Consider the following 11,685-nt stretch of genomic DNA (forward strand, 5'->3'; position numbering starts at 1 on the left):
GGTAGATCTGCCTCCTGAGCACGGCCACAGTAACAATCAGGTGTCGCCACCTCAAAAACTAATTTAACACGCGATCGTTCATGTCAGTTCATTTCCTTTAATGTTTTCTGTCTTTTATTAGTGCCTGATGCGTTTCGCTGCATGCTGTGGAGCGGGGCGCTGCGCGCATCACCTTGTCCTCCGACGCACTGATCACTGATACGGCCGCCAAACAGCGAGCGCTCCGCTGTTTTTGCGGTCGGTAGATCTTTTAGAACTGCAGTTCAAAGGTAAGTCATGAGGTGAATATATATGAACCCAGGTAGCAGTTTTTCTTTAGGATTGAGAGGAGATGCAGGAAGATAATTAACAGGCAGGACAGAAAAATAGTCAAATAAAAACAAGTTAGTTTTTGTACCTGCTGTTGCAACAAACAGACACCATTGAAGGTCATCAGAAGTGAGGAACAGAAAATGAAATAATTATTTTAATGTTTAGAGCAGCAGGAACTCCGAGAGGCTGCAGGCACATCAGTGAGTTTGCGGCCGCTGCGCAGGGGGAGGGGGGGAGAGGGCTGAAGCAGGGGGAGGGGGGAGAGGGCTGAAGCAGAAACTACAGTTGTTAAAAGAAATGTGTTTAACTTTGAAAATGTGGGCGCAAATTTAATTGTCAAAAACTCCAGCGAACCATTAGTTCATTTTGCTCAAATAGAAATAGAGGCCTGCCTCTAATACTGGCCCTCTTTCCAATAAAGGCCTGGAGCTTGATGAGCTTGAGTCAAATACAGGCCCGGGCCTGTATTAGAGGATTTACGGTATACACATATATACACATATATATGTATATACACATATATACACATATATATATGTATATACACATATATACACATATATATATGTATATACACATATATACACATATATATGTATATACACATACATACACATACACACATATATACACATACATACACATATATACACACATATATACACATACATACACATATATACACATACATATGTACATACACACATACACATACATATGTATATACACATACACATACATATGTATATACACATATACACATACATATGTATATACACATATACACATACATATGTATATACACATATACACATACATATGTATATACACATATACACATACATATGTATATACACATATACACACATATATATATATATATATGCACATACATACACACATATATACACATACATACACATACACACACACATATATACACATACATACACATACACACACACATATATACACATACATACACATACACACATATATACACATACATACACATACACACATATATACACACATATATACATACACATACACACATATATACATACACATACACACATATATACATACACACATATATACATACACATACACATATATACATACATACCGGTATACACATATATACATACATATACACAATGTGTGTGTTTCCAAATTCATTACATGATCTGAAATTAAAACCATCCTGTTTGATTTGAACTCATAAAGGTGTATAAAGTAAGAATGACATCTTGTGGCCAGATTAGGGTACTGCAGTCCACGTATCAAAACAAAAGAGTCCGCTCTTAAAAGGACCTCCGGCTATGAGGACGTGTGTGCGCTAATAAGCCGCAAGTTTTCTGTTGTACCAAACTATGTTGTTAGAAACACACAAAATATTGCCGTTTATTTATAATAATATATATATATATATATATATTTATTGTAATAATATTGTAATATTTATTGTAATATATATTTTTATATATTTATTGTAATATTAATACATTTTTGGACATATGTAGGACGCAATGTTTTCCGCACCAATGCACTCTGGGGGCGATGACGTATATTGGTTGCACTTGGAGGAATAGCTATTGACGCCAGTGTTTGTTTACGTGCTCACCGTATTAATAATGAAGTAAAATGCCGCCTTGTGCTGCTTTTGGATGTAATTTCCAGTCAGAGGGCAACAAGGGGAGTGATGTGAGTTTACAGCTTTCCCACTAGCAAGAAGAGGAGAAAGCAGTGGGAAGATGCCTGTGGACGGACACAACTTCCCAAAGATCCGCGGCTGTGTTCCCAACATTTTTCTCCTGATGCGTTTGAGGCTTATAGTCGACCACAACGACTTAAAGAGCACACCAGAGCGGCTGGGTGTAAGAGAGGGCAGAAACTAAATGCTTTAGCGACCATTTTCCCACACAAGGAGCCTAAACGCCCTTGGAGAGACGAGAGACGCTGGACGCTCTCCTGAGCCGACAACCCGCTCCTGCAGCCGCCGCTTCTGTCACGTTCAGCCAACCATCGGACACGCCGCTCGTCACGGATGAAGCTGAACGTTCACCTCTCCCGTCAGTAGAACAAGCAGAAAGTGTAGCAACAGTGTTCTTCACATATATAATATCTGCAACAATGATTAAAGTCGTTTCACAGAATATCCTAATCAGCTATGAAGCACACGACAGCTCTGGATGCCAATATTCTTGGTTACCATGGAGACGCATTTGCCGCACACGCACCAGCACTTTTGTCCTGCTCTCGCTTCTTCCCGCCCTTCTTGCTCTTCATGTTGACGCTCGTTTTGTGAAACATGGTCAGTGATGTCCTCATTAATGTTTCGCTCTGGTTCAAAGTGAAAAGGCTGAACAGTCCCTACAGGGTCCCAAAGCCGCCGGTGCAACCGAGGTACAACCATGTGACACCACTACCCAGGGTGTATTGCGACGCTAACAACAATGACAATCTACGAGTTAAACTGATTTTATAAAAATGAAGACATTAAGAAGTTTTTTTACACCACTTTAATATAACTGATACTAGCATTTATCTTTTAAGAACCACAAGGTTTTGTAACCTGGGTTCCTTTTAGCAACTCCCCGCTCCCATTCCGTGAGTTTCAGGCGTTTACACGTTATGGATCAGCGCCAGAAGATTTTCCATGACGAGCAAAGATGAGTCATACACAATAAGTTAAGTAGAAAATACATGATGTTATCTGGTGTTAGCACTCTCGCATGTATTATGGTAGGGGGCATTTACGACACTTACTATGGTAAAGTTTCTCTTTTATTACAGGAAGTGCAATCTTTTGTGCCTAGCTGTTAGCTTACTGTTACGGTTCTGAACGACTAATTAAAGGAAGTAAAACGCCACGATTGACTCATTCACTTCACACACATGTGTAATATCATTGTTAGTGAATGAAGAAGTGGCTTAAGATATTTTTAGAGCCAACTATTTGCTTCTAAATCACCGTTAGCATTGTTAGCTCAATGTTAGCCTCTAGCCTGCTTCACCCAATATTAAAGTAAAACACAAAGATGCAGTGGCTTCTTAGAGGAACAAGAAAAAACTTCTGGGTCGCTCCTGTTTACTGGCTTCTGCGTTTTGCCAGCTGGTGTCAAATAACAAATGCCGGCGCTGCAGCATTTGCAGACCCAGACTTGGCAACCACGCGTACTTGCATATGACTGGCGCTGGAACACGGACGTATGGAGGCGGGACGGATTGTAAACAAAGACCACTTCCTTTGAAAGGATAAAAACTGACAACCCCCCACTCGGCTGGGAATTAAATCAGTTTCAGAATAACCTTCCTCCCAACATGACTTAGACATTCGTTTTGTGATTGTTTTACAGTAAAACTCTTACAGGGCAACTGTAGGTTTAAAGGAACTTAAAGGACTTTTGAATTTTTATGCTTGCGATTGCCCCCTCAGGCCAAAAGCGTAACAGCAGTTTCAATAGTAGGCTCGTGCACGAGGCGCGCATGCTGTACGTGCACACTCCTTAATGAAAATAACAGCTGAGACAGTCCCGAGTGTGTGTGTGTGTGTGTGTGGGGGGGGGGGGGGGGGGGGACAGGAGAACGCGCAGCTAATTAATTAAATAATGTGGTTCTGTACCTTTCTCTTCAGCACAGCCGACAAAGGTTTATGATGGGTCAGTCCTCCTGCATGCTCAGATCATTCCCTTCCCTTGCTTGAAAAATTGTTCCAAAATGAAAGTTGAACCCACATCTTTTTTATCTGTGAATTCAATGCCGTTCGGCGAGTCTCCAATAAAAATTTGGGCATCTTACTGCAAAAAAATATACCATTAATGTAAAAAAGAAACTAAATAAACTATGTTCACATCCAGAATCAAACCCAGGTCTTCTGCATGAGTCAGACATCTTACAAGGTGAGCTACACTCTAGTAACATTTACAGTATCTGTAACATTTATATCCTTGATGACAGCTGAAACAACGTCAAACCAAAGAACGGTTCGAAGCGAAAATGGCTATTTTGTTGCTAATTTGCAGGAAATATCTAGAAGAAAGTTCTACAGAAAGTAGCTAAGGGTCCTCAGAAATGTAGCTAGCTTTGTCACTAGGCGTTAGGAACAGCGACAAAGTGGCACTGCCTCTCTCTCTGCTGCTAAAGCTACGGATAGCAAATGCTACGGGCGATGCCTGAGCGTGAACGCGCATGAAGCAGCCTGCTCGACCCGAGCATCTCTCTTTTTCTGTGATTTTACAGAAAAACAGGCAATCACAGTAAAAATGCCAGGGCTCATTCTCCAGGACCAGGGCATTGCAGGAGAATGTATGAAGAAGACATTTATTATTTCTATACATGTTTTGGCTGTCAAACTTCCTTATAGTCCCTTTAAAGGAGCCAAATTTAAGACTTTTTGAGACATTTTTAAGGCCACTTTGACCAAATTTAAGCAATTTTTTAAAATTAAATTTAAGCTATAATTTCCAGCTATTGCCTGGAACCGGTGCTAACCACGTCACAACCGTGGGATTAGCCATCCAGTTACCATTAAACTTGCACTTCCCCATGGCGCAAGCTCCTGCTAGCTTAACCAGCTAATGTGCTCATTTAAAAATAGCCCCCTTTCACAACCAAATGAATGTGTACAGCTCCGCTTATGCCAACATCACACACAAAAAACACACCAACTAGAAATTCACAAAAATTTTATAGAAATAAAAGAATCTTGTTTATTGGGTCTTTGGTCATTTAAGACCTTTGGAAACTGTATTTAAGGATTATTTGTCATTTTTAAGGATTTTTAAGACCTTAAATTTAGAAAAGCAAATTTAAGATTTTTTACTTTTTAAGAATTTTAAGGACCCACGGATACCCTGTCTTACTTATTGCACCTTGAATTCAGGTTACATGATTCTCTGCATAAGAGAAAATAAAAATATGACAGGAAAGAAAATAATTTGACTTATTCCCATATTTTTACAGCAGGAAAACAAACTAAAAATGTGTGGAATGTTCCTTATGCTGGATTAGAGAAACTTTGTGTGTTTGACATAAAAATGCTGACTAACACAATGAGCTACTCTGTGATGCAGTGGTGGTGGTGGTGGGGGGCACATCTGAGTTAGCTGAAAACAGCAAAGGAGTCTCTGAGCTATTAAGGTCTGTTTTAAAGCAGCAGGAGCTAAATTTGGCAAAAGGAGATAAATGAGATGACAGACCGGCAGTAACAAACCAATGACAATAAATCATGTACATCTGAAACATCTGATCACCTGCTCTCTCCTCATTATTAGTTTGAGCTCCACAGACCTTAATGAGCTCCTGGTTGCTCTGGGAGGAGCTCTCCTTGCTGTAGCCCTCCAGCAGCTGGCTCAGCAGGCTGACGCTCTCCTTCACCTCCTGGATGGCATTTACTCGCTTCGACACTTTCTCCACTCGCTTCTGATCCTGAGAAAGAGGAGAGGGAATTCTCACAGGGCAATATTTAAGTTAGATACCACAGAAACCACCTTTTATCTTCTGGTGGTGGGCAGTGGCTCTAGTCATTAGAACTCAGATCTCTCTACCGGTGACGGCCAACACGGAGGCCATGCTGACGTTCCACCTAAATGGAAACACGTGCGAGTAGATCCTGCTCTGCGTGCGTCGTAAACAAAGCCACTCACCTCTTGGACCATTTCCTTAATGAGCTTGTTTGCTGCTCTTAAATCATCAGGGTGGGAACTCTTCAGCAAGCGGGACAGCATCTGCAAAAACAGGATGAGACCAAAGAGGAGAGGGAAGGAAAGAGGAAGAGAAACTCATCAACAATGAGCCCCAGGAGTTTTTCCCAGCAGTTTCACATCAGATGTGAGATTTTAAAGGTTTTGCTCGGTGAGACACCGTCGTGTCACGTTTGTTCTTTACTATTCACCGGCATTAGCCGCAGAAAGGAAACAGACAGCGATACGATCGAGTCAGAAAAGCCGTCTCTTCAACATCACAGAGATTAGTACTCATGGCCCCGCCCACCTCAGCTTGGGGCCATGGAAGGCGTGTGTGTGTGTGTGTGTGTGTGCGTGCGTGTTTGCTCTGTCTTCTCGATCCCCAGTGAGTCGTGGTGGATGGCTGCTTATACTGAGCCAGGATCCTCTGGAGGATTCTTCCTGTTAAAAGGGAGTTTTCCTCTCCACTGTCGCTGCATGCTTGCTTAGTATGAGGATTGCTGTAAAGACTCCGACACTAGCCAGTGACTCGATGCGACCAGCTGGGTTCCTTATATAGGAAACTTGTTACTGATTAGTTTAATGAACTGAGGGTCATGGGGCATTCCCAAAGACACAACCCTGACAAATGGGGCTCAAACCTGCAACCCTCCAGTTACAAGGTGGGCACTTAACTCCTCTGCCACCCTCACCCCTCTAGGTGGTGCCCTCTTATAGAATTCTGCTTTAATGCATACGATTCAACCCTAGCCATCAAGCACATTTCCACCAGCGGAACAAATGACGTAATCCCCATGACACCGTAAACGAGCCTGTCTGATGGGATTCTAGTACCTTGGATTTCTCCTCGTCCTCAAAGATGGCACTTTTGTCTCTGGGAGGAGGGGGCGGCAGCGGCTTGTCACAGGGAAGAACAGGATCCTGCTTAACAATGCCTGGAAACAGCAGCAGCTTCTGTTTTAGGTGGTTACACACGTCTGAGTCCCTACAAGCAACCCTACCCGACTCTGTCTGAACAAACACAAATGTTATAATGGGAGGAAAACCCATAGAGAAAAATATACAGGAAGGCACGGGCTGCCATATGTATGGAACCCAGATAGGGCCAGAAACTTTGGATAACTGAAAGAAAAAAAAATTTAAGTCAATAAGTTCCAGGTTTGACATTCGGTTTAAACTTTCATGTTTTCTGTTTCTATTTTCTTTATTATCCAAACATTTTAGCCGGTTCCATAACTACGGGATGAGAATTATTTCTCTGGAAATTTCATTTTTGAGATGACGCTAAACTCTGAACTGAGCGTGACTCAGGAAATCCGTCTCATGGCTTTGCTAAAAGGAGAAATGACACCCACTACCTAAAAATCACAAGATATGGAGAACTAAATGCGTGATGGCTGGAAAAAGGAACGAAAAACTTCTGTAAACGCCAAAAAAGTTGAAAAATTTAATAATGAATCTGTCAAAAGTCATTTTTCTTAGTTTTTTTTTCATCAAACTCTACAACACTGACCTTGTTTTTTTAGCATCTGGTAAGCTTCAGCTATCTTGGTCTCGTCGGGATAGTTCACGGTCCAGCTGAACATCATTTCTACAACCTTCTTCTTCACCGGTTCTGGAGCTCGGGTTCCTAAATACTAGCGATGACGGGAGATGGCGTAAGACAAACATCTCTTATTTTACAAATAAAAGTAAAACATCCTTAGCGATAAATATTATTTCACACAAGTTTATTACTTCTGGAGTTGGACTAAAGGTGGGAAATGTAACCGATCAGCTGTTTAACTCATAAAAGCTCCTGAACTTCTGATGAAAGACGTGTGTAGCTTCTGTTGTTTCACATTTCAGCTGGAATGAGGAAACACAAGCCAGTAGCCGTTACCTTTGGCGAGACAACCTTGATGAGCTCGTTAATAAAGCGAAACTTTCCCACTTCGTTGTGAAATCTCTTCCCACACTTCTGCATGCACGTCTCAAGAACCTGAGGAAGGGTCATGGTTTGGGTTTTTAGCCCCACAGACAGACAGCCACGGACAGACTTTATAAATGCACTTGCAGATTCTCACCGTCAGCGCTTGCATCGCCTCCCACTGCTGAGGAGACTGGACTTTGTGAGCCAGAAGTCTGGTGGCAAGCGGAGGCCTGACAAAAACAGATAAAATAACTGAAAACAGCCCAACAGACAGAATATTTGATGCCAACAAAGTGTACCTGGTGTCCCTCTTACCCATCTGGTTCGGAGACAAGCTGGTCACAAAAGCCCAGAACACTGTCCCAGTCCAGCTCCTTGTTCAGGGGGTTGGTGGCTTGGTCTGAGGAAACGGAAAACTGGTTCAGGACTGCTTCTAAAATATTCCTGGCAGGGAAATTTAAACGTAAACGCCACTGACAGCGGCTAGCTTGTGTCGTTTTTCCAGACTTGAGAAGTTTGAGTCATAATCTGCAAACACAACGCAGGAGGGACTCGACAGACGTTTGTTTCGTTCAGCTGGTAGCTTGAGGGTGTTGTTAGCTTCCAGAAGCTAGCAGCTTCAGACTCGTTTATGACGGACGTCAGAAACAAAGCCACAGAAAACTGTAGAGAAGGTAGTAGAAGATAAATGTTCCGATTTTGGTCGCCTGCACTTTTTCATGTGATATTCAGACTCTAATGGTTCCACTACGGAGAGAAAGTTGTTGATGACAGCGACTCGTTCGACGCGAGTCTGCGCGTCAGCTCTGACATGTTGGATAAGACAGGTGTTTGTTCTAACCCGACCAGGATTGTAACGTGAGGACTTACTGATGAGAGACTGAAGGCTGGTCTCATCTGAAGGTGCCGCCGCCATATTTCGCCAAGTCTTTACCGAGTGGCAACGATCACGTGACTTTTTAAACATCGCGTGAATATGAGTAGAGGTGTATGTATGGAAGTCCAACTGAGCCAAAAAGTTGAATAAAATAAGCAAAACAAACCACAGACGTGTTTGTGAAACAAAGGATTCTGCTGGAAGAAAATGTCAGCAAAATGCAGATGTCATTCAAATTCTGAATTTTACTATTAGAGCTCAAATAAAATAATAATAATAATAAACCACCCCACACTATCTGCAATATAATAACTGGTTATTATTATTGCATTATATCATATAACGTTACATTGTTGAGTGCCACTTTCCTTTCTATAAGTGCAATCTACTTATCTGTGTGTCATTATTTTTGGCACTTTAGCCAAGCCAACTTTATTTATCAAGCACTTTAGAAACAGCCCTTACTGACTGAAGTGCTGAACATAAAAACATAAAAGCATAAAACAGAATAAAATAGAACACAGTAAAAAGTTAAAAGCACACTAAAATAAAACACTAAAATCAAATAGAAATCCAAAACTTTATGGGGTGTCAAAAGCCAAGCTAAAAAGGTGGGTCTTTAAAGATGATTTAAAAGTTTCCAGTGCAAAGGCCTTTCTAACATGTGCCGGCAAAGAGTTCCACAGTCTGGGAGGAGCAGCAGCGAAGGCCCTATCCCCTCTGAGCTTACGCTGTGTCCTTGGAACGACCAGGAGCAACTGATCAGATGACCTGAGCGCGCGAGAGGAGGAGTGAACGTGCAATAGCTCAGAGAGGTAGGGCGGGGCAAGACCATTAAAGACTTAAAAACAAATTAAAAAAAGTTTAAAATGAACCCTAAAATGGACAGGCAGCCAGTGCAGTGAAGATAAAACAGGAGTGATGTGTTCACTCCTCCCTGTACCAGTTAAAAGTCGAGCAGCAGCATTTTGCACCCGCTGAAGTCGAGGCAGTGAGGACTGGCTCATACCAAAGTACAAAGAGTTACAGTAATCCAGACGAGTTGTAATAAAAGTATGGATTACAATTTTAAAATCTTTACATCTTTAAATCAAATTAACTTTATATTAATTTGTATGTGAATTTTTGTTCATTGAACAGTGATGCAAGATTTGCTGTACATTTTTTCACTATACAGTGATCAATGATGAGTGAGTGAGTGAGTGAGTGAGTGAGTGAGTGAACATTTCATATCATTCATACATTACACTGTCAGTATACATGAATATTGATGTTGCATCCAAGGCTCTATCAACACCACTCCAGATTCTTTAAAAAATAAAAGTTTTTAATACAAATAAGGGCAACAGTAACTCAGGATGTAGAGCGGGTTGTTCAGTAATCGAAGGGTTGCAGGTTAGATCCCGGCTCCGACTAGAGAATGCTGCTGTTGTGTCCTTGGGCAAGATACTTAACCTGCCTTGTCAGCTGGTGGTGGTCGGAGGGACCAGTGGCACCAGTACTCGGCAGCCTCACCTCTGTCAGTGCGTCCCAGGGCAGCTGTGGCTACATTGTAGCTCATCCCCACCAGTGTGTGAATGGGTGTGTGAATGGGTGAATGACCGATTGTGTTGTAAAGCGCCTTGGGGGGTTGTATAACCCATACAGGCTATTTACAAATATGTTCCTGTTTGAACTACCTCAAAGCACAATGCTCAGTTCCACCTGTAGGTGGCACTAGCATAGCACAGAAACTGAATTAGATAATGTGAATTATGAATGTATGAGCAGCTCGTTCAGCAGTGGATTCCTACACCCACAGTGTAAGCAGCTCTAGTATACTTCACTAGGACCATTCACACACACCCCACACCTGAGTACATATCTGTATATATTCTACAACTCTTTTACATTTTTATAAATAGTTTTACATTTTATACATTATTGTGCATGAACATGGTTTGTTTGATATGTAGTTAGAGCAATTTTGTGTCTTCTTCGTTTCTTTTGCTATAAGAGCTGTGTCACACAAGATTTTCATTCATGGATAATAAATGTTAATTATATGTTTTGAACAGTATATTCTCATCAAACGAGAACAAATGAGCAAATTTTATTGCAACTGGTACATGCATGATCTCAGCAGGGAGTGTGTGTGAGTGAGAAAGGAGGAAGGAGATCCAGCATCCTCTAGCATTCTGGCTAGCTAATTCCTGCAGCAGGGGTGTTGTCAGCCAGCATCCCAGTGATGAATATCTGAAACTGTTGATTTGGAGAACAGAAATAAACAATTGTTGTGGTCATTTTAAAAGTTGTTTTTTTTCATCAGCCACCACTGCTTAAAACACTTGTTTACATGGAAGGGGCGGGACTTAAAACCTATACTGAATCTAGTGCTCTTTGCCAGTGGCGGCTCCAGAAATTTTTTTCTGCAGGTGCTATGAAGGAAGTGGTCATGCACTAGCAGATACATATGCATGCACAAAACCTCAACAACACCTGAAACAGTAATTAATATACATCATAAACATGTGAACAATCGCTGACTTTTCCATGAAATCATAAACACATACAGCCACACAGAAAACCATCTATAGTGTTGCAAGGTTAGCTAACGTTAGTGTTAGCATTTCCAGCGGCAAAACCCTCGACTGCTGCGGCGGTTGAGGGTTGACTCTCTTCATCCAGATCTGTAGGTTTTTGTGGGTCTGAGATCACTTCCAAAGATTCATTCGTTTCTGACTGAACCCGTGGAAATTTGGGCAACAAAAACCGATCCATTTTACCACTAGCTTTACCTTTCACTCATTCGCAGGTGGAAAATGTGGTCAAAGGTTAACATCAATTTCCTGCTTTGGTTGAAGTTTTTACTATCTATATGATAATGATTTACTGATTATTTTTGTTTTGTATGT

At 41.5% G+C, this 11,685-nt stretch overlaps 1 protein-coding gene across 2 annotated transcripts in view; it reads right to left on the reverse strand.

The window, feature by feature from the left end:
• LOC107392906 (ADP-ribosylation factor-binding protein GGA1) overlaps positions 1 to 8,907 on the reverse strand; it is a 14,579-nt gene extending 5,672 nt beyond the window's left edge. The window contains exons 1-8 of one of the 2 annotated variants that reach the window (XM_015970985.3): positions 8,785 to 8,907; positions 8,230 to 8,314; positions 8,069 to 8,144; positions 7,885 to 7,983; positions 7,516 to 7,639; positions 6,837 to 6,937; positions 5,964 to 6,044; positions 5,608 to 5,745 (exon numbers count right to left, since the gene is read on the reverse strand). In XM_015970985.3, the coding sequence (XP_015826471.3) occupies positions 5,608 to 5,745; positions 5,964 to 6,044; positions 6,837 to 6,937; positions 7,516 to 7,639; positions 7,885 to 7,983; positions 8,069 to 8,144; positions 8,230 to 8,314; positions 8,785 to 8,881 (801 nt within the window). In that variant the 5' untranslated portion in view covers positions 8,882 to 8,907. Of the gene's footprint in view, positions 1 to 5,607; positions 5,746 to 5,963; positions 6,045 to 6,836; positions 6,938 to 7,515; positions 7,640 to 7,884; positions 7,984 to 8,068; positions 8,145 to 8,229; positions 8,315 to 8,392; positions 8,532 to 8,784 lie in introns of those variants that run through there. The other variant, XM_015970991.3, reaches the window with a different exon arrangement.
• Between the last annotated feature and the right edge of the window lie 2,778 nt (positions 8,908 to 11,685).

This window comes from Nothobranchius furzeri, chromosome 6 (genome assembly GCF_043380555.1).
Source record: "Nothobranchius furzeri strain GRZ-AD chromosome 6, NfurGRZ-RIMD1, whole genome shotgun sequence".
In the NCBI taxonomy this organism is placed as follows: domain Eukaryota; kingdom Metazoa; phylum Chordata; class Actinopteri; order Cyprinodontiformes; family Nothobranchiidae; genus Nothobranchius; species Nothobranchius furzeri.